At 40.1% G+C, this 23,485-nt stretch overlaps 1 protein-coding gene across 1 annotated transcript; it reads left to right on the top strand.

Moving 5' to 3' along the window:
• The first annotated feature begins 7,040 nt into the window (after positions 1-7,040).
• LOC138399179 (zinc finger protein with KRAB and SCAN domains 8) lies at positions 7,041-21,308 on the top strand. Its single transcript, XM_069493778.1, has 6 exons — positions 7,041-7,288; positions 13,956-14,467; positions 15,135-15,276; positions 17,432-17,523; positions 17,835-17,958; positions 18,908-21,308. Exons 2-6 carry the CDS (start codon positions 14,051-14,053, stop codon positions 19,885-19,887), a joined length of 1,755 nt encoding a protein of 584 aa, XP_069349879.1. The 5' UTR covers positions 7,041-7,288; positions 13,956-14,050; the 3' UTR covers positions 19,888-21,308.
• Positions 21,309-23,485: the final 2,177 nt, after the last annotated feature.

Below are 23,485 nucleotides of genomic sequence, written 5' to 3'. Positions count from 1 at the left end.
CTTTTTCTCCTTCTCTCTAAACACTGAGTAATTATTCATTCCTTTGCTACTGAGCTCAGGAGTGAAAAGCAGCCCCTAGAAGTGGTGACCCCGAAGTGATTCGGGAATCCGCGTGTCCGGTGAGCATTTTCGTTGTCCGGACTACTAGGAGAGTCATCCTGGTAAGGGACAGTCCCCTCCGCTGCTTTGGGAAAGGGACCGACGCGTACAGTTTCAGAAGGGGATTCCTAACATGGGGTAAGGGCTGACAAAAGATCAGCGAATCTATCTGCGCACTTTGCAGCGACCATTAAAAGCTGCTCAGTGTTCTGTTGAACCTCTTATATGCAGTAAGGCAACATTGCCCCATGTTCCCAGATGAGGGCACGTTAGATTTACAACTCTGGGAGCGAGTAGGGAAGTTTTTTAAGAAGAATTTTGGGCAGGGGGTTCCTGTACCTTTTGCCGTGTTAACTACATGGAGCCTGGTGCGAACAGCGCTGACTCCCTTACATGTTCCTACGGGTTCTAATCCCTTGGAACCCTCTCCGCCGCCACCGCCGCCGTCTGCTCTGCCAGAGAAGCCAGAAGCGGGCGTCCCCTGCCATACTCTTCACCATTGCCTTCTGTGGCTCAACTGGAGGAGCAGCTACCTCCTCCTCCTCCAACCCTTCTCAAAGGGGATCTCTAGTCCTCCTCTGGTAAACCATCCGCTTTTCAACATTGCCTACAGGAGGGCCAATCTGTATGGGGAAGAGATTTGCTAGAACAACAAAATCTTCTAACTACCCAGCCTTTTCGTTAGGGGCCATTGCTCAGGTGCATCCAATACAACCCATACCTTTACAATGGACTACTAATTCACCCATCTGGATAGAACAATGGCCCATTAAGCAGGATAAATTAAAACACTTAAAAACTTTTGTCCAGGACCAACTTAAAGTGGAACATACAGAACCTTCCCTGAGCCCTTGGCACACTCCCGTATTCGTCATACCTAAAAAGAACAATGAGTGGTGTTTACTACAGGACCTAGGAGCTCTTAATGCTATTATAGTCCGGATGGGAGCCCTACAACCCGGTCTTCCCCAGCTGTCATTAATTCCAAGAGATTGGCCTTTGATTGTAATTGATTTAAAAGATTGTTTTTTCACAATTCCTCCAGCAAAACAAGACTGGGAAAGGTTTGCATTTTCTGTTCCCACTTATAATAATCCCATCAGGCTGACAGGTATCACTGGAAAGTTCTTCCACACGAAATGTTAAATAGTCATTTGTCAATATTATGTTCTTCAAGCCCTACTCCCTTCTCGGTGCCAGTTCCCATCTGCTATCATCTATCACTATATGGATGACGTATTATTAGCTCCTACTCAAGCAGAATTATTGTTGTTTGCCCAAGTACAAACATATACTGCCGTCCATGGGCTGCAAATTGCCCCAGATAAAATATAACTTACCGAACCCTGGCGCTATCTTAGTTATCTACTTTTTTCACGTTCCCTGTGACCCCAACAAATAACAATCTCCTTGCTTTCTACCCTGACACCACATTCATTACAACAACTTTGGGGACATGTGAATTGGATACATCCCACTTTAGGAATTACTAACCAACAAATACATCATCTTACTAATATGTTAAAGGGTGATCCAGATCCATCTTCACCTCGTTCATTAACATCTCTGGCATTACAGGAATTCCACGCTATCAACAAAGCCCTTCGTTACTGTCAACTGTCAAGCGTGGACCCTGAGAAACCCATTCCTTTATTTATCTTCACCCCCCTATCTCCAACCGCTCTTATGGGCCAATTAACACATCACATTCTCCTTTGGAATGGTTATTTTTACCTCATACTCCGTCCAAAACTTTTTCTCCCCTTCTAGATCTTTGCCCCTTTAATTATTAAGGGACACTGTTGTACACAACAATTGCTTGGATTAGATCCACACACTATATATCTCCTTATTCCTAAGAACTGCTTTAAAGCAACTTTACGTAATTCTTTATTTTGGCAATCAGCCCTTGCAAGTTATGTAGGTTCTCTTTCCTTCCATTACCCCTCTGACAAGCTTCTCTCCACTCTCTCCTTACTTCCTGTACAACCGCTTACAAAACTCTCCCCTACACCTCTTTCTGCCGCTCGGACAATGTTCATAGATGGCTCAGGATGATCATCTAAAGCAGGAATTGCATGGAAAGATGGTGATTGGGAATATTTATCCACCTCCAGTTTTCCCTCCACTCAACGAGCAGAATTATGGGTGCTTATATTAGCTTTAAAAACATTCCCATTAGAACCCCTAAACATCATCACCAACTCCCATTACGTATTCTATTCCGTTCTCCGTATCGAAAATGCTGTCATGAAGGATATACCTAATCAAACTTTACTTCAACAATTCCTTGTTCTACAGTGCTTGTTAGATATCAGGCAACACCCCCTCTTTATTTCTCATATTCAAGCTCATACCCCTTTGCCTGGACCTCTGACAGAAGGAAATAATGCTGTTGATCATCTTGTTTCCTACCATGTATATTCCACTAATGCCTTTAAAAATGCCATAACGTCCCATCAGTTCTTTCACCAAAACACTCGAACGCTTACTAAACAGTTTCCCATTACCCAGAATCAAGCTCATCACATAATAGGTGCCTGTTCAGCTTGTCAGGCTGTACAAGGTGTACCTTTATCACCTGGGATTAACTCTCCGGCTTAACTCCTAACTCACTCTGACAAATGGACATTACTCATTTCCCTGCCTTCAGGTGCCTTCGATATCTACATGTAGCTGTTGACAGTTGGGAATGATTTATGCCACTCCATTATCAGGGGAGGTGTCTCCCATCCTATCACTCATTTGTTAAACTCTATCGCTTATCTAGGGCTTCCTCATCCTGTAAAGACTGATGATGGACCCTGTTACACTGCAGTTGCTTTCAGATTACTTTACAGGACTGGAACATTTGCCACATCACTGGCACTCCACATAACTCTACTGGACAGGCCAACTAAACCTTAAAAAATTATTTGGAAAAACAAAAGGGGGCGTACCCTGCCCCTCCACAATAGAGTAGCAAAAGCGTTATACGCTATTAATGTTTTGACTTTGTCCAGTCTCCAGCCGCCCACCACCGCGATCCTTTGTCAGTATACGTCCCTTTCCAGATCCCAACCCGAGCCCTGACAGAGTGTGTGGGTGCAGTGGTGGGACTCCACAGGAACCTGGGACGGCCCTTTTGGTGTGTTAACATGGAGAAGAGGATATGTTTGTGTTCAGACTTCTATAGGTCCCCAGTGGTTCCCTTCCAGACAAGTTCACCTACATGATGAGCTGGATTCCATAAATGAAATGTCTCTCCCTCCAGCTGCTGCCGATGGGGGTCCTGCTGTGACAGACACATAACACCATGATGGTGCCCAGGATCATGTGGGGTCAATTGAAACAACTAGAGACACAGGCCTCAGCTGTGATGACACAATTGGGGGGGGTCCTCCTACCCTGGGGAGCATTTTCCTGGTGTATTTGGCTATTGTTGCCTGTAATAGCAGTCAGGTACTCCGAGAAAAAGGCTGCTTTGTAGCCTTTTTCTCCTTTTATTTCTCCCAGGCAGTACAGCCACAGTTTACTGGGCTCATGTCTTAAACCCGCCTGTGTTTAAGCCCATAACATGGTGGGACTCGGAGATCCCTCTGTCTACCAATAATTCCACATGGACTGGAGGAGTATGGTTGCCTCTACGTTCCTGGCAAAAAGTTGAACAGACTGGCTTAATATCAGAATTGGTAGTTTATCATTCCTCTAATCCTCCTGTGTGTATTACCAACTTACATGATATAACATGGTGCATTCCCATGATCACCCAAAAATATATTATCCATGGTTGTGCTTGGTCTTGTCACTTTCTGTCTTTTATTTTCTAGGAGGACAGATCTGCCAATTGATGACCTCCCAGCACCATTATGAAAAAACACTGGCTGAAGATTACATCTCTTTCTCCTACTCACTCTGTCTCTAATTTTAAATAAAAAGGGAGACGTGTGGGGGCTGGGCCTAGAAGAAAGAATGGATGGATGGAAAGAACGTGAGCAGGATGAATGAAGGATCAGGTGAAAACACCTCCCCAAAGCTGCTGCTTTGCTGTGTGCAAAGGTCAGCTGAAAACAGCTGACCTGTATAGAAGTTGTTAAAGAAATTAGCAAACGGCCCTGACCCTTTGCTTGTGTCTTTGGAAATAAATACACGGAGGAACTTAGCTGAGGAGGCCATTTTCTCCTTCAGACTTTGGCCTCTCCCCTTCTCTCTAAATACTATGTGTTTTGAGTAATTATTCATTCCTTCACTACCAAGCTCAGGAGTGAAAAGCAGCCGCTACAAGCTTTGTGTTTCCTTGTCCCCAAAGCCCACAGAAGTGATGTGGAGAAGCCCAACTAGATGTAGCTCACACAGTGGGCTTATATCCTAGCAGAGGAACCCCAAGCTTAGGAAAATCCAATCTTTGCTAAACTTTGCCCCAGAATGAGACATTATCCTTAATATCCTGGTCAAGAAACAAATCTACTCTAGAAAGAGGATACAAACATCCTTGAAAAGATAATCTGAAAGAAAACTCTGCCACAATCCTTGCATAAATTCAAGAGCCCTTTGGAGAATTGTCTCCCAACACTCTAGGTAATAGCATTTGGGAGTAGAGATGCCAGCTTTTTATTTTTAACTTTACATACTTCTGGGCTATAATTTTAATTTTTTTTTTTTTTTTTTTTTTTTTTTTGGTGAGACAGTCTCGTGCTGTTGCCCGGGCTAGAGTACCATGGCATCAGCCTAGCTCACAGCAACCTCAAACTCCTAGGCTCAAGCGATCCTCCTGCCTCAGCCTCACAAGCTGGGACTACAGGTGAGAACCACCAAGCCTGGCTAATTTTTTCTATTTTTAGTAGAGACGGAGTCTCACTCTTGCTCAGGCTGGTCTTGAACTCCTGACCTCAAGCAATCCTCCCACCTAGACCTCCCAGAGTGCTAGGATTACAGGTATGAGCCACGGCACCTGGCCTTATTTTAATTTTTAAAAATATAATAAAAAATAGAAGGCAAGCAGAAGTTCAGATCTTTTAGTAAGAGAAGCCATTCAGGTTAGTGATTGGGAGAATGATAATATTTAAGGGCGTGAACATAGTAACCATGCCTTGGATAATTAAGAAGACTATCTCAAGACTTGGAGTCACCTATGTATGAGGTAATTAAAACTGAGAATAGTGGTTACATTAATGGAGAAGAGAAACATTTCAATGGAGAAATCTGGCTCTGATGATTTCTCCTTTATCTCCATATTTCCATGGGTATATCAAGGAAGCCTCTCAAGCCTTTGTATAGCTTAGAAATTGGTGATATGATTGATAATAGTGATAACTCACTGGGGTTTTGATTTTGCATTTCCGTGATGAATAATGATGAGTATTCTTTCATGTACTTATTAGCCATTCATTTATCTTTTTTGTAAAGCATACATTCAAATCTTTTGCCTATTTATGCTGGATTGTCTTGAGTTGTGATAGTTCTTGGTATATTCTAGATACCAGTTCTTTGTAAGATATACGTATTGCAAATATTTTCCAGTGTGTGGTCTTTTTTTTACTTTCCTAATGGTGCTTTAGCAGAAGACTTAAATTTTGATGATTTAAATTTTAGGATTTAAGATTTTGATGAAGATTTAAAATTTTGAAGTCAAATTTATCAATTATGTTATCAGTGCCTTGTATGTCCAGTTTGAGAAATCTCTGCCTAGGCCATGATGCTATTTTACTTCCTACATGTACACAGCTATGTGCACAGCATGTACAGATGTGTGCACAATGTATCTGTATAACTACAGTATGTACAGATGTGTGCACAATGTATCTGTATAACTACATATATGCACAACTTTGGATTTAAAAAATTCTTTTTTAAATATGAAAAAAGAAACAGTTCTAATCTGTTACCAGTTACCTCCAATTACTATCCCAGTTGGAAGGCAAGAACTATGAAATAAAGAGCAAAAGTAAGTGCACTGAAAAAATCTACAAGCACTACAACTTCTTGTTTATGGTTTACTTGTTTTGTTGTGATGACAAGATGGCAAAACCCTTAAAAACAAATCAAAACTACCTGGTAGGTGGACAAAATATGTGGGGGTTAGGAATGGGGAAGAGATAGTAACATTGGTGGTGGCTACTGGCAGGAGCAGATAAGAAGGGAAATCAAGACTGGAAGGGCACCTGAGAACTCAATAAATGGGTAGTTAGGAAAGGCGCTGAAGGGAATAAAAAGGTGGGACCCAAACAACAAAAATAAGACACTTCCCACAACCTCTACCCTCCTAAAATCCTATTTAGTCTCAAAAGTTAAAAGCTTTAACACAACAGGTATATAAAGAATGAACATAGATCTGTGTCCTGAATTTTGTGCTATTAAAAGGTTCTACTCCTTAAGTTTACATCATAGATTAGCATTAAAACAGCTAAGTAGCAAAACAGGTTTTTTAAGAGACTGAAATTCACTAGGAAAGGGTGGAAAATATGTAAATATTCAAAAAGAATTTACATTTAATTATAATTTTTAAATAATAAAGTGTACTATTCCCAGCTGCCATGCCATAGGGAATTCACAGAACTATGAACTGTGATTAGCAGGAATTCCTCAAGAAATTTGCAGTCTATGTGGGAAGACTGGATATATTTATGAAGTGAAAGCAATAAAGTAGAAAGGGGTATCTAACAGAGCCATACTCGAGTCCAGTCAATTAGCAGCATAAGGATCCATAAAGCGCTCCCTTCTCCACTGCTTTCCCAGGTTCCTCCAGTTCCCAGCCCCGGCCTCCGCACGCCCGCAGATCTGCCCCCGGGGGACCGTTACACTTGCCAGCTAACGCTCGTTAGCCAGACGGGCTCGAGAGGCGAAGGGGACACCAACGTCCGTTATTCCCCAGGAGATTCACTGTCCCCAGCAGCAGCACAACCCTGCAAAGCGCAGATGCGGGAGAAACCCAAGGCACGGCGTACTGTGGGTGAGGAGCTTGTTGGCCCGGTCCCCTCCATCGACAGACCATAGAGCTTTCAGACCTCCAGGATTCCTAGAGAGCTTCCGGAAGTGCCTTTGAGGCAGGATGCGTGCTGGCCAGTGTTGTGCCTCCGCAGGTTTGGAAGTTAGTGCCTGGAGGGGCCTGGTCTGGGTACTGCTTTTGTCCCCTTTTTTCCCCGACCTTCCTCCGAGTCTGTTCTTCCTTTGCAGCCTCCTTACCCACCCCGGGCTGCCTCTGGGACTCACGGTGAGTATGGTCGTGCTGTGGACCGGAGGAAAGGGGGCACTTTGTGCCTGGACCAGGCCGCAGCTGAGGGCAGGCCTGAGGGGTCTGGAGAGGGATCCTGTGCGGTGGTCGACTGATTCGGACTGTGAGGGGCCGCCTTAGTTGCTAGCGCAGGCCGAGTCCGTGTCCCCAAACTTTCTGTGAGGGAACCTTTTATGAAGATTCGCTTTCTTTATAGCTAATCATTTTATGATATTATTTTTTTAGTAGATCTTATTTATTTTAAAGTAGGGAACTGTCCCCTCCTTATCTCTTATCCAGCTATTTCCATGGTCTGAATTTTCACTTAGCACCGTTTTACGTTTCAGTCGCAATAAAATTCTTACTTTTTAAAGGATACACATTTTGCTTTTGGAAGCCCCAGTTACCTATGGACCTTTCTATTTTTGCTGTTAAGTTATTCTCCTTTTAGTGTATTCAGAGACTAGTGGTGTGTTGACTGGATAATTGTACAAAAGAAACATTTTTTAAAACTTTGGAGTAATATAAAAATCAACATCAGAATACATTGCTTATTTCATTTATTAATGCTAACTGAAGTAGATGTCTGTTAACTCTTTGGGACGGTCCCCATTTCCAAAACCCAGGTCAGTCATGAGTAATTTTTGTCAGGCTCCTTGACTGCCACCAGCACCTTCAAAAACATTTCTGTTGTTTGGTTAGTTCAGTTGAGTATATTTATGTAGCAATCATTACTTTAGCAAATGCATACATGTTTAGTATTTCTGTTTTGGTTAAGTGTAAAATGTGGTAGGATATTAAAAACTCAGCTAATGCAATTTCAGGTAACTAGAAAGTATAGTATTTGCTTCACCTACCTTTTCTGGAAATTAAATCCTGGAAAATATTTTTTTGTTTTCAGTTCCCAAACAATTCTCAATTTAGACTTAGTCTGAAGAATTTTCAACAACTAGTGAAAAAGTAATGCTTTTGAAAGTTGTCTTCGGTAGTTCACGGTATTATAGCATTTAAGATCCAGAAGAAGCTTTAAAGATTATCTATTTTAAATTCATAAATCAGTAAACTTGAAGAGGTGTTAAGAAGAAAATAAAAGAATTGGTCTTCATCCACAAAGTGCTTACCAACTTAATGCAGATGTGTACACTCAAAACTTTTTGAGAGGAAGGTACATAGTAGACTGATTTTGTACTCATAATTTATAGGTGGTAATTCTCAAAAACTGGCTGATTAGAGAGGGGAAGAGACTAAAAAATGGAAAATTAGCCACTAAAAAGAATAATCAAGAAGAGGAATGGACAAGACCTGTTGGCTGCTTTGATATAAAATATGAACAAACCTTCATATGACTTTTGTCACTATTGAGATTTTAACCACATCAATAATATAAAGTCCTTGAATGCTGCACACTTCACATTGAAATATTTTATAGCTAGTATTGATGAGGATTGATTGTAAGATGGCCAGTTGTTGAGTAGTTAAAAATGAACCTTGGCTTTAATGAAATTTATAAGAAAACATGGTAGGACTATAACTATATAGTATCACATTCTAAACAATTAGACCTTAGAATTCACGTCCCATTGTGATGACCTTTAAATTTTAACATTAAACCGTAAGTGGTTATTTTAACAAAATTTAAGAATTTGTTAAACCTTAATTGATTTTAAAAATTAGATTATTTTAAAATAAACTGAAATAATTTTGTTTTAAAATTAGGAACATCCATATCTGTTCAAAACAAAATTGATTACCCCTTATCTCAAACCCTCAACAAAATCTCAACATCTTGCCCAAATTCTTTACTCTTCCCCCAAACCTCACTATTCTAGCAAATCCCAGCACTTCTCTGTAAAGTCATAATCCATGAATTATACTCCTGATGTTAATTGCTATATTTAACTTCATCTCTTGCTCTTTGGTTCCTCCAATCTGTAGTTTATTCCTTACACTATTGTTCCCAGCCTTGTCTAACTTTAAAGATAATTTTCAAATTCCCTTCCTTTTCTGTACACACTTTCTAAATAGGATTCTTCTTCTTTTTTTTTTTTTTTTAATCTTCCTGGCATTCTTGGATGGGTTTTGGGTCTGTGAACTCTGCTGAAATTGAATGTAAAATTTTGTGCCTGTAGGTACATACAGTTCTGTGTTTTCTTTAGATTGAAGAGTGTAAACCAACTCCTCCCACCTCCCAGAAAAAAAAAACCTGAAGGATAACGAAGCACTGCTTTTAAGACTCATGTCAGGAATTATATGTACAGTAATCTCATTTTCTTAAGTACCTATCTCTTTCTGGACAATAGGTCTGTGGTGTTATCTCGATATTAGGCGTCTCTTGCCAGCTGCTTTTGTATATGCTGCCTTTGGTTATGCAAAGGTTACTTCTGCAAACAAACTTTACAAGAAGGCCATGGCCACAGACAGACATTCCCTGTACTCTGCACAATGTGATAAGTTCTATATTTGGGCTATGTAAAAAATACTTTGGCAGGAATGAGCACCTTCATCAGCTGAGAGGTTGACAGAGAAGACCTCATGAAAAAGGTAGTAGGTAAGTTAGAGTTGGTCTTGAATGATTTCAGCTAGACTGGGATTTATTAACTTTGGCATTGACACTTTGAGCCAAATAATTTTTTGTTATGGGGGGGCTGTGTTGTGCACTGTGGGAGGTTTAATAGTATCTGTGACCTCTGTGCACTAATCCTTCATGTGTCCTCTCTGAGTGTCTATCTCTATGTTCCTCTTTTCTTAAAAGTATACAGTCGTGCTGTATTAAGAACCTATCCTAATATAACTTCATCTTAACTTGATTACATCTGCAAAGACCCTGTGTCCAAGTAAGGTCATGTTCACAGGTACTAAAGGTTAGGACCTCAACATATCTTTTGGGGGGACATAATTTTAACCCACAGCAGTGTTGTGGAACATAAATGGGGAAAAAAGGATAACCGAAGGTAAGGCAGCCAGTTACCACTGCAGCCATAGGCAAGAGATGTCTATGCCAAGGACAGAAACTATAGACGTATATTTCACAAAGAAGTAGAGATATGAAATTCAACTCATTTTGGACCTTTGGTCTTGTTTCTAAACCTTACTCTTATAACAAATACAGACACATTCTATGTTAAGAATTGTAAATGCAGCCCTCTAATGTTCTTTGATTCTATCAATGAGATTAGAGACCTCTGCTTAAGGGGAATTTGCAATTAAGATGTGAAGTCAAAATTCCTTTGCAACTAGTAATATACAGTTACGGGATAAATAACATTAAAGCAGTACACATTTATGTGGCAGAGATAGGAAGAGGGAAATAACTCCAGGAAAGGGTTTTAAAGGCAACAGTATTTTACCTTATCCTTTAAGAATAGGTAGTTGAGGTACTGATGAAAGAAGTCAAAGAAGACTTAAATGTAGAAATACACCATGTTCACAGATTGGAAAACTCAGTATTGTTAAGATATCAATTGTCCCTAAACTGAGCTATTAGATTCAACACAAATCCCATCCCAGAATTTTTTTGTAGGAATGAACAAGCCAATTGTAAAATGTATATCAAAAGGCACCAGAATTAGAAAAGCCAAAACAATTTCAAAAACAAACAGCAAAATTGCAGGACTCACACTGCTTGATTTTAAGATCTTAAAAGCCACATGAAGACTGGGCGTGGTGGCTCACGTCTGTAATCCTAGCTCTTGGGGAGGCTGAGGCGGGAGCATTGCTTAAGGCTAGAGGATTACTTGAGGCCAGGAGTTAGAGACCAGCCTGAGCAAGAGAGAGACCCCATTTCTACAAAAAACAGAAAAATTAGCCAGGTATGGTAGCATGTACCTGTAGTCCCAGCTACTCAGGAGGCTGAGGCAGGAGGATCACTTGAGCCCAGGAGTTTGAGCTGATAGTGAGCTATGATCAAGCCACTGCACTCTGATAGAGTACGACTCTGTCTTAAATAAATAAATCACATAATCAAGACAGTTTTGTGTTGGTGAAAGGATAGACATATAGGTCACTGGTACAGAATAAAGATTCCAGAAATAGGCCGGGCGCGGTGGCTCACGCCTGTAATCCTAGCACTCTGGGAGGCCGAGGTGGGCGGATCATTTGAGCTCAGGAGTTCGAGACCAGCCTGAGCAAGAGCGAGACCCCATCTCTACTAAAAATAGAAAGAAATTATATGGACAGCTAAAAATATATATAGAAAAAATTAGCCGGGCATAGTGGCGCATGCCTGTAGTCCCAGCTACTCGGGAGGCTGAGACAGGAGGATCGCTTGAGCTCAGGAGTTTGAGGTTGCTGTGAGCTAGGCTGACGCCACGGCACTCACTCTAGCCTGGGCAACAGAGAGAGACTCTGTCTCAAAAAAAAAAAAAAAGATTCCAGAAATAGACCCACATGTATATGGTCTATTGATTTTTTGAGAAAAATATAAAGAATTCAGTGGATAAAGGATAATCCTTTCCACTAATGGTGCTAGAACAATTTGATATATGTATGCAAAAAAAGAACGTCCATCTATACCTCAAACTCTATATAAAAATTAACTCAAAATTGTAGATCTAAATGTAAAACCTAAAACTATAAAACTCTTAGAAAAAAACAGAAGAAAATCTTTGTTACCTTGGGTTAACCAAAGATTTCTTAGATATGACACCAATAGCATAATTCCTAAAAGAAAAAAAATAAACTTCAAAAAACTGTGAACCTTTGTTCTTCAAAAGGTACTGTAAATAGAATGAAAAAGGAAATACTTTCAAATCATATAAGGGGCTTCTATCCAGAATATATAAGGAACTCTGAAAACTTAATTAAAAAAAATTAAAAAATAGGCAAATGTTTTGAACAGAAACTTAATGAAAATATATGGATAGTAAATGAGCACATACAAAGATACTCAGCATTATTTGTAGGGAGGTGCAAATTTAAACCATAAATGAGATATTAAAACCATAATAAAATATTACTATATACCTATTAAAGTATCTAAAATTAAAAACAAAAACACATCAAGTGCCGGTTAGGATGGAGAGCAGCTGCAATTCTCATATATTGCTAGTGCATCGCAAAGTGTTATAGCCACTTTGGAAAACAGTTTGACAGTTTCTTATAAAGTTATACATACATGTATTTTATTATCCAGAAGTTTTACTTGTGAATATTTACCCAAGTGAAATGAAAACTATATTCACACAAAAACTTGTGTAGATGCTCACAGTGGCTTTATGTGTAATCAAAAACTGGAAACAACTCATCTCAGCTGGGGAATGGGTAAACATTTATCCACATAAGGAATAAACTGATATATGCAATATTGATTAACATCACATGTATTTTGCTAAGTAAAAGATACCAGACTCAGAAAGCTACATATTATATGATTTTATTTATATAACATTCTGGAAGCTCATTAGCATATGGAATTAGACTTTTGGGTTGTAGATGTTGATAGGGCATCCAGATTCCTTGGGAGAGTTCTTGAGTTGGACGTAAGGTCCATAGTAGAAGAGGTTAGCCTTGAGAGAATAGGGAAGATGGGGAGTGCAAGTAGGATAAAGGAAGGTGTTGGGAAAGCTCTTTTTTTTTTTTTTGAGACAGAGTCTCACTCTGTTGCCCAGGCTAGAGTGAGTGCCGTGGCGTCAGCCTAGCTCACAGCAACCTCAAACTCCTGAGCTCAAGCGATCCCACTGTCTCAGCCTCCCGAGTAGCTGGGACTACAGGCATGCACCACCATGCCTGGCTAATTTTTTCTCTCTATATATATTTTTTAGCTGTCCATATAATTTCTTTCTATTTTTAGTAGAGATGGGGTCTCGCTCTTGCTCAGGCTGGTCTCGAACTCCTGAGCTCAAACGATCCGCCCACCTCGGCCTCCCAGAGTGCTAGGATTACAGGCGTGAGCCACCGCGCCCGGCCGGGAAAGCTCTTGACAATACCTTGAGCTAGCTCATATAGAAATTAGTCTCATCTGATTATTTTGTTTGTTTTTTGAGACAGGGTCTCACTCTGGGGCCCATACTGTAGGGCAGTGGCATGATCATAGCTCACTGCAGTCTTAAACTCCTGGGCTCAGGTGATCTTCTTACCTCCGCCTCCCAAGCAGCTAGGGTTACAGGTGCTTGCCACTATGCCCAGCTAATTTTTTTAGAAACAAGGTCTTACTATGTTGCCCAGGCTGGTCTCGAACTCCTAGGCCTCAAGCAATCCTCCCTGACCTCAGCTTCCCAAAGTGCTGGGATTATAGGTGTGAGCCACAGCACCTGGTGTTTATCTGGTGAACATGAGGGAAAGGTTGAGAGCTGAAGTGCATAGAAATAGTTTAGTACAGCTGGCGAAACAAATGCTTAAAAGGAGTTAAATGAGCAGCACTGAAGGCCAGCTGAGGTTATACATAGAATTTCACTTACTCCTGGTCCTAACTTTGTTTAGCCATGTGCCTCATCCTCAAACATATAAATGAATAGCAGAAGAAAGAGGTTATTCTCTGGATGGGTTTGACGTGGCTGGCATGGCAGAAGGTTAAGGAGGTCAGGAGTTATTTCTGGAACAGTGGAGAGGATCATTTAAATGGCTAAGCCATGAAGTCTATATCATGGTAGAGAGCTTGTTAAGGTATTGTAGTAAGTTACTAAGACTTTTGATTTGCTTTAACACTATTTATCATTTTCTCTTCCTGAAGAAGTACCCTTAGAAAAGAGGCTCTCAGAAGGTTCATCTATTAAGAAGATAAAGAAGGTAGTGGACGCAGAGCCTCCTGAGCTTTTCAGGCCCTAAATGGCTGAAGAATTAAGAAAGCTTTCAGCCTCATCTCCACCAAATCAGGCTCCTGAAGAGGACCTTGTAATTGTCAAGGTAGAGGAGGATCATGGTTGGGACCAGGAATCTAGTCTGCATGAAAGTAACCCTCCTGGCCAAGAACTGTTCCGCCTGCGCTTCAGGCAGTTATGTTACCAGGAGACACTAGGACCCCGAGAAGCTCTGATCCAACTCCGGGCACTTTGCCATCAGTGGCTGAGGCCAGATTTGAACACCAAGGAGCAGATCCTGGAGCTGCTGGTGCTGGAGCAGTTCTTGACCATCCTACCTGAGGAGCTCCAGACTCTGGTTAAGGAACATCAGCTAGAGAACGGAGAGGAGGTGGTGACTCTATTAGAGGATTTGGAAAGGCAGATTGATATACTGGGACGACCAGTAAGTAGAAGGAGGTGTGCATGCTGTGACTGGGAGTCCTGGAAGCTGGGAAGAGGGACATTGGCATCACAATGGGAGAGCAATCACCAAATGCTTAGTATCAGTTTGTGTTGGATAAGGACAAAAATAGTTATAGTGTAGTATGGCTTGTATTTGTAGAGTTCTTTTTATTTTTGTAAAGGGTATTAATCCATTTTTTTTCCCTCATAACATCCCTACAGCGTATTATTGCTCCTCTTTGCCACGAGGCTTAAATTACTTTTTCAGGGACGTCCAAATAATTAAAGGTAGATTTGAGGTCAGAACCCAGGCTTCATAGTTCCTTATCAAAAGGTTTTTTTCATTGCATAGCACTACTTTAAGTTTCTTTTTTTTTTTTTTTTTTTTCTTTTATTCTTTTCCCCTGCCTTGGGAACTTAAAATATTGGTGTTCTGTGTAGCAGGGAGGGCATCAGCAGAAATATATTCCTTCAGTACTAAGCAGAAATGATACCTTTCTTTCTGTGCTAGTCTACATGTTTGTGTTCCTTACTGTCCCTGGGAAGTAAATGAGATTCTGCTGCTTCCTTCCTCAAGCATGTATCCCTATAGATGTGCTCTTGGTCCCCTCATGTTGTTCACTTCATTTCATGAAAAGATTCCTTGTAATCTGTCTCATTGTTTCCAGGTCCCGGCTCGTGTACATGGACATAGGGTACTCTGGGAGGAAGTGATACATTCAGAATCTGCACCAGAGGTTCCAAGTATTCAGCTCCAACCTGCAGCAATCCAGCATAAATCTCCAGTGTCCCAAGGGCCACAAGAGAGAGGTGAGGAGCCAGATTTCAATGATGAAGAAGGGGGAAGTAGAAACATTTGGGATACCTGGAGAACCAGGAACTAAAATCTTGTTCATATTCCAGTCCCAATATCTGTGCTTAAATACTTATCTAGGCTTCAAACACAGACTATTCATCTCAATGATAAACTCATGAACAAACTAAAGTATTTGGGGATTTTTATGTATCAACACATTTTTGCTATCTAGTACACTGACAACATAGGCATTTTTGAGGTTTTGCTGGTATCATCATACCAATTTATTTTCAAATATTTCAGTAGGCATTTCCTCAGACAAGGGCATTTCTTAAATAACCATAATAAATTTATCACAAGTAAGAAATGTATCATTGGCTGGGTGTGGTGGCACATGCCTATAATCCTAGCACTCTGGGAGGCTGAGATGGGAGGATTGCTTGAGCTCAGGAGTTCGAGACCAGCCTGAGCAAGACTGAGACCCCCATCTCTACTGAAAATAGAAAAATTAGCCAGGTGTTGTGGCACGCACCTGTAGTCCCAGCTACTCTGGAGGCTGAGGCAAGAGGATCCCTTGAGCCCAGGAGTTTGAGGTTGTAGTGAGCTATGGTAACGCCACTGTACTCTATCCAGGGTGACAGAGTGAGACTCTGTCTCAAAAAAAAAAAGAAAAGAAAAAAGTAACATTGATACAATAGTAATCTAGTCCACAGTTTATATTTTGCTAGTTGTCCCAATAATGTTCTTTCTGGTCCAGTCTAGTCCAAGATCACACTTTGCAATTAGTTGTCATGTCTCTTTAGTCTCCTTTAATTTGGAATAGTTTCTCAGCCTTTTTCTGCCTTTCATGATCTTGACATTTTTGAAGAGTACAGGTGTGTTATTTTTTAGAATGGCTGCAATTTGGGTTTGCATGATGTTTCCTTATGTTTAGATTCAGGTTGTATGTATTTGTCAGGAACACCTCACCCTGCCAAGTATATACAACATAAATCTCAATAAATGATGTTGTACTCCTTCTCAGAGATATAACAGGAATTTGTCCTGTTATTGGTGATATATCTTTGATGACTTAGTTAAGGTTAGCTTTGCTAGGTTAATCATTATAAAGTTATCTTTCCCATTGTGCTTAATAAGCACTCGTGAGAAGATACACTTGAGTCTGTCTAAATATCCTAGTCCTCATTAAACTTTTGTTGCTAAAACACTAGTTTTAGTACTCTTTGATGCTTGTTGACTAAATCATTGATTACAAAGATGGTTATAAAATAGTGATTTTCTAACTGTCATTCCTTCTACATTTATTTGTTGTTTATTGTAAGGGAAAGTGTTCCCTTCTCATTTTATTTTTTTATTATTATTTGTCAGTATAGACTGATAAATTCCTATTTATATCATAAGTATTCTGTTATTATCTTTGTTTTGATGTTTAAATCATCTCAGATTTGGCCAGAGGAGGTCCCTTCAGTCTGGGTCCTGTGTCTTTTTGACATTTTCCCATCAGTTTTTGCAAATTTTCTTACTTTATTGCAGAATGAGATATTCCAGTCTCATCTTCCCTCCTATTTCATATTTTTTCATTTATGTGGTTGATAGTAGTTTGTTTTATACATATGAATTTTTAATATTTCTAAAGATGTACAAAACACTTTCAATTAGTAATATTCTTATCTAAAGTCATAACATTTGTTGCCTGAGATACAATAATCTATGTTGATTTTGGTAATAAGCTGTCTGATATCTATAGGAAGCAAATACTGGCAGCCATGATAGGCATTTCAGAAAAGTAAATGAGTTAGTACAGGTGTATTGGTTGTTATATTCAATTTGTCAAGAGAACAGGACCTAAAGAAATGACTGTACACAAGCACAAAGATAGAAATAGTTTTGATGTTAGAGAAGAAATTGAAAAGTGATTCCTGTTAGGAAACCAGTATACCTTCTATTTTTGGGTGTAACTTCTGGCTGAGTTCAGGGACATCAAAGTATAGATGTTTTGTGGGCAACCATAGGTGTATGGGCTCAGAATCCAAGGTATTAGCACTTCATATGCAAAATCTTTGACATGCATATCTGTTGAAATACAGGTAATTTGGAATGGGTGAGTGCTGGCTCCCACAATCACAACACAGGATTGGTCTCACTCACAGCTCCTTTCTCCTCTCTCAGCCTTATCTGCTTCTCAGAGTCCTACCCCTTCCCAGAAAGGAAGTTCTGGAGACCAGGAAATGACAGCTACACTTCTAACAGCAGGATTCCAGGTGAGTTGTGCTCTTTCTCACTGAAACCCCATAACTCTGCTTGGCAGTGTTTGTGGCATCTATGCTATGTCTGGACTGTTTGTGGTAGTACCTACCCAAGAACTTGCCCCAAATTCTTTTGCATAGAGCTAGATTGATCCTGGATTTCCCCCCCAATAAATCAAATGCACTTTCCTCTTCCTCCTGGTTATTCATATCCCTTTATACAATACATTTCCATCTCTTAATCCTATCCCAACACTGGTGGATCTCTGTAGGTTTGAGCTGTGGAGCAGTCCCAGTCCCCAAATGGGGATCTTGTTGTATTTCAGACTTTGGAGAAGATCGAAGACATGGCTGTGTCCCTTATTCGAGAGGAGTGGCTTCTTGATCCATCACAGAAGGATCTGAGTAGAGCTAACAAGCCAGAGAATTACAGAAACATGTTCTCCCTGGGTAAGGAGAGCTGTGGTTTATTATTATCATTTAAGATGTTTTATTTATTTTTTTTTAATGTGTATGGTAGCTATAAGCTTTTTGAAAGACATAGTTGAGTTTAAACTCAGGATCCAACAGAGGGATAGAGTGTTGAGACTTACTGAAACTTTTGTTCTTCAATCCAGAACTTCCTTACAGTTTGTACTTGGCTACTGATCTGTTTGCCAGTTGGAAATTGACATCTCTCTAGTTCTTTCTGGGTTCACCCATCTCTTCTCCCAATTCCTATAGGATCCTTACATCGATTTTTGACACATAAGCCTACTGTGCCTCTTTTTTTTTTTTTTTTTTTTTTTTGAGAGAGACAGTCTCACTCTGTTGCCCAGGCTAGAGTGCAGTGGTGCTATCATAGCTCACTGCAACCTCGAACTCCTGGGCTCAAGTGATCCTCTTGCTTCACCCTCCCAAGTAGCTAGGACTACAGGCACATGCCACTACGTCTCTATTTTTTTTAGAGACGGGGTCTTGCTGTGTTGCCCAGGCTGGTCTTAAACTCCTGGCCTCAAGTGATCTTGCTACCCAGCCTCCTAAAGTGTTGGGATTACAGGTGTGGGCCACTGCGCCTGGCTGTCCCTCCGTTTTAATGACTGGAGCATTTGTGCATTTCTGTCCCATTCATTAGTTCTTTTAGTACTTCCATATTCTATCCCACTTCCCAACTTCTACTTCATCTCACTAGATTCCTTCTTGACTTTACTTCCCTTTCCAATAACCCTCTTTTTTCATGGTACCTCTTTCCCAATTGGCCTGTGTTACTTCTGTCTGACCCTGCTTATTATCTCCCCCTATTAAGCAACCATTTTGAAGACAGAAGCTTTGTGTTTACTTATACACGTTTCATATGTACTTTCCTTTTCCTCTTCATTTCCTTTACATTGGCTTGATGTTTATTACATTTTTATTTTAGGTGGTGAGACCAGGAATGAGAACAGGGAATTAGCTTCAAAACAGGTAATATCTACTGGAATCCAACCACATGGAGAGACAGCTGCCAAATGCAACGGGGATGTTATCAGGGGTCTTGAGCATGGAGAAGTCCGAGACCTTCTGGGCAGATTAGAGAGGCAGCGGGGAAATCCTACACAAGAGAGACGACATAAATGTGATGAATGTGGGAAAAGCTTTGCTCAGAGCTCAGGCCTTGTTCGCCACTGGAGAATCCACACTGGGGAGAAACCTTATCAGTGTAATGTGTGTGGTAAAGCCTTCAGTTACAGGTCAGCCCTTCTTTCCCATCAGGATATTCACAACAAAGTAAAACGCTATCACTGTAAGGAGTGTGGTAAAGCCTTCAGTCAAAACACAGGCCTGATCTTGCACCAGAGAATCCACACTGGGGAGAAGCCATATCAGTGCAATCAGTGTGGGAAGGCTTTCAGTCAGAGTGCGGGCCTTATTCTGCACCAGAGAATCCACAGTGGGGAGAGGCCCTATGAATGTAATGAGTGTGGGAAAGCTTTCAGTCATAGCTCACACCTCATTGGACATCAGAGAATCCACACTGGGGAGAAGCCCTATGAGTGTGATGAGTGTGGGAAAACCTTCAGGCGGAGCTCACATCTTATTGGCCATCAGAGAAGCCACACTGGGGAGAAACCCTACAAATGCAATGAGTGTGGGAGGGCTTTCAGTCAGAAGTCAGGCCTTATTGAACATCAGAGAATCCACACTGGAGAAAGACCCTATAAATGTAAAGAATGTGGGAAAGCTTTCAATGGGAACACTGGTCTCATTCAACATCTGAGAATCCACACAGGGGAGAAACCCTATCAATGTAATGAGTGTGGGAAAGCCTTTATTCAGAGGTCAAGTCTCATTCGACATCAGAGAATCCATAGTGGTGAAAAATCTGAATCCATAGGAGTTTATGAAAAGCTTCAGTCATAGTTTGAGCATTATTCAGCATTAGAGGGTGAGAGGTCTTTAGTAAAAAGGCAGAAAGTTTATCATCGTTGCAACTTTAGTGTCAGAATCTATAGTGGTGGCAAAGTTAGAATAGCTCTTCAGTAGTTTGGGCCCAGTGCCTTGGTGCACATTGATTAGCTTGACTGTCGTTGGAGGTAGCTAGTGGAGTGGCGCTCCTGATGGCCTAATGTATCCTTTAGAAATTTAACATAGCATTAGAGCAAGTTGCTTGTCATGACTTGAGGCACTTAACTTTGTCTTTTGGGTGAGTAGCTATAGGTTTGAAAGAGGCTGCTACTCCTAGTTCCTCTGTTTCCTCCCATGTCCTGTAAAGCCCTTCTCCCATTTATTCTCCTGAGGGTGCCCTTGTACTCCCAATCTGATCTAAGAAGCTGCTCTAGAGTCCAAAGCAGCCTCTATGTGAAACTTATATTTAGCTTTCTAAGATCCTAGATCTAGGAACATTTTTATAGACACTTAATGTATTTATGCTTAAGTGTGCATTTTTTATTCTAATGTTCCTTCTTGTCGGCGGAAATCTGTATTCCCATGCAAACTCAGAATGCTATATTTTTAACAGCACTCGAGCATTTTACTTCATATTATCTCCTTCACTGACTCCACTCAGTCATTGAGCATCTGTACGTATCCTTCATCGTCCCCAGTCCCAGTACCTGTGTCAGCAAAGGAAGTGGACACATTAGTGGTGGTTATGGGAGTGATACAGAGAAAGAGGTGAGTGTAGACTCAGCCCAGCTCCTCTTAAGCTTGGATAGTTGTCCCTTTTGGTGACTTCTGATTCTCCTTCCACCTCCCCACTGTACACTTTGGTAAAAATAGAGATTTATGTTATCCTAGTTATAGTGTCAGATAGGAGGAGGAAGAGACAGAGGTGCTTGAAGAAGACATAAAAATCCTTACAAAGAATGTACTTTAATCCTTTTAGGCCCATTATAGTACTGCTCTCTCAGGTTCCTATGAGCCTGCACAAGCTCCCTGACTAGATGGTCTGTCACTCTTGTCATTACCTTGGACCCACCTTCTTAGATGGCCTCAGTACGTCACTCATTATTCTCCATCTATTTCTTGCTATCAGTTTATATAATTTTAGTATCCATAGTGGTAATCTAATACCTTACCTCACAATTCCTCATTCTTGTGAATTCTGGTGTATTCTATCTATAATCCATGAATGTAATCTACCAACAAAGACAAACTATTAAACTCATTATCACCAGGCACTATGTTTCATCTTTGAGGCTTTCAGTATCCCAAGGAATACTGTATAAAGTGATGAGACTGGTTTAAAGTAACATGCCAGAACTTATGCATCCAATATGGGTTAACCTTTAAATTAGATAGTTCTTGTTATTCCAAAGTACTATTCTAGTAGTGCTACTGATCCTCAAAATATTTGGAATACTCTTAGAATCCCTATATAATAAACCATAAAAGAAAACTCTCTATTACTCTTATTCACATTTCATTCTGACTATTTGATTATTCAGTAGACTTAGAATTGAATAATTTTTGGCTTTCCAAAATTAACCCTCAAAATTGAAATTGATTCTATTAAGCCTATTCAGAAAAAAACTATTTAGATTCTGATGAAAACACAAGAGCACACTGAAAAGGGTAACAGTGATTATTTTATGATTGATGGACTAAAAAAATCAATCATAAAACCTTCACTCATAGAGGTCCACATTTTGGATCATAAATTGCTTCCCTATAAGCACCCCTTTTCTACCTCCTTGTGGCCCACTTTGACTAACAACATCAAGGTTGTCCTACATTTATTTCATTGACCTATTGGTGAATGAAGCCACCCATCACTTGTCATCTTGGTTTGCAACAGTCCTTTCCATTATCCTTTATTTTCTTATCCTCCCTCCTCTTTTTTTTTTTTTTTTTTTTTTGATCTATAGGTTACCATTCCTAATTCCCTTGTACTTGAAATTTCAAGAAACCAGAAACAAGTAAATCTGGTTGTGTCTAGGTCCTTGCTCTCTGCTTCAGTTGTGCCTTACCCTCTGTAAGATACTGACTCTGCCTGGGGCCAGTACTACCTTGTATGCAAATATTACATATGAGGGGTACATTGTCAGAGGGAAAATACGCAGGTGTGTGCATCTGTATGTACACACACACTCCTCCCATATGCTTTAGAGAAACACTTGCCTTCTATTCCACTGAAGTGCTCTTTTAGTAGAGCAACATATTGAAATGTCTATAGATATACAGGCTAATGTCTTTTTATACATCAGTGTCCAGAATAATGTATACCAGATTACTTAAATCTCAGAATTACTAAACATCTGGCAGAAATTTCGGAGAAAATAAATGAATACGTATAGAAAAATTACTATTATACTGGAGTGAATGTAAAAAAAGACTGTTTTCTTGAAAAAATTATCAAGGGTAATTCAGCACATGTATAGAAATAGCCAAGTGGTGTAAGACAACAGAAAAGGCTGTAGATTCTTTGAAGACATAAGTAGAAGTCATTCTTACTCTACAGTTCTCACTCTTAGCATTAGAATATTATTGATCAGTCTCTATGACATTATTTTGAGCTCTTACTTGATGTGCATTAAAGCTCCTTTATCCTGCAGATCGTTTTTATGCTTTTAATCTGAAATGGACTATTCACCTTTCTTCTCCCATCCTCAGCTTCTTGTTTTAGGACCTTGCATGATAAGATGGTTCTTCCATAACTCTTTGGCCATCCAACATAGTCATAGGAGAGGTATCTTAGGTTTCAAATATTTTCTCCATGGAGCAAAGTGGCAGTACTAGAGTGTGGTGGTTGATTCCCATACAAGAGCATTTAGCTTTACTCCTGGTTCTGAGTCTCCAGATAATAATAGCTGACATTTATTGATCGCTTACTGTGTGCCAAACTCTGTTAAGCATTTCTCATGCTTCTGATAGGTATTATTAGTATATCCCCCAGTTTATAGATGAAGAAACTAAGGCTTAGAGAGTTGAGTGAGTTGATCAATATCACACAAGTAAGTCATAGAAAAGATTCAAACCTATACAATCTGATTCTAGAGCCTGTACTCCTGACCACTGTGCTATGCTGGCTATAATAAACAGCATAACTCTGGCCAGCTGTTTAAAAATATGTATCCTTGGTCATGAGAGGTACTAGGAAAGAGAATGTGCAATACAGTGCAAATCCATTATAATTACTGAAACATTGGTTGAAAATGCCATTTGGAGTTATAATTATATCTTTAAATGTTGATGCTTTGTAGTGCTAGAAAGCTGAATTATGAGAATAAAATATGTTTAAAAGAGTAACTGGGAGGATAAAGCAGTAATAACTTGGAGATTCAAATACATTTCTCTCTAAACTGCCCAAGGGAAAGTAGAATTATGGAGAGAAATGAAATATCCATGTACCAGGCCAGGCAGATGGGCAATTAGGATGACTATAGTAAGTTTATCTATAGCATAAAATGTGAAAAACCTTCAATCTCATTGCCCTTTTCTATTTCTCTTCTATCATTTCTGGTTTTTCAAACATGTCATCTATTTTTCAACCCCATTTTCTTATTAATCTCTTCTTAAA

Source organism: Eulemur rufifrons, chromosome 18, assembly GCF_041146395.1.
Source record: "Eulemur rufifrons isolate Redbay chromosome 18, OSU_ERuf_1, whole genome shotgun sequence".
Lineage (NCBI taxonomy): Eukaryota > Metazoa > Chordata > Mammalia > Primates > Lemuridae > Eulemur > Eulemur rufifrons.
This window is presented reverse-complemented; position numbering and strand designations above follow the sequence as displayed.

What these genes read in the sequence shown, in the direction of transcription:
- LOC138399179 (XM_069493778.1), top strand. Translation starts at nt 14,051, where the DNA reads ATGGCTGAAGAATTAAGAAAGCTTTCAGCCTCATCTCCACCAAATCAG. An exon ending in CCAAGGGCCACAAGAGAGAG is followed by an intron (nt 15,277 to 17,431) that starts GTGAGGAGCCAG and finishes CTCCTCTCTCAG; the next exon opens with CCTTATCTGCTTCTCAGAGT. An exon ending in CAGAAACATGTTCTCCCTGG is followed by an intron (nt 17,959 to 18,907) that starts GTAAGGAGAGCT and finishes TTTTTATTTTAG; the next exon opens with GTGGTGAGACCAGGAATGAG.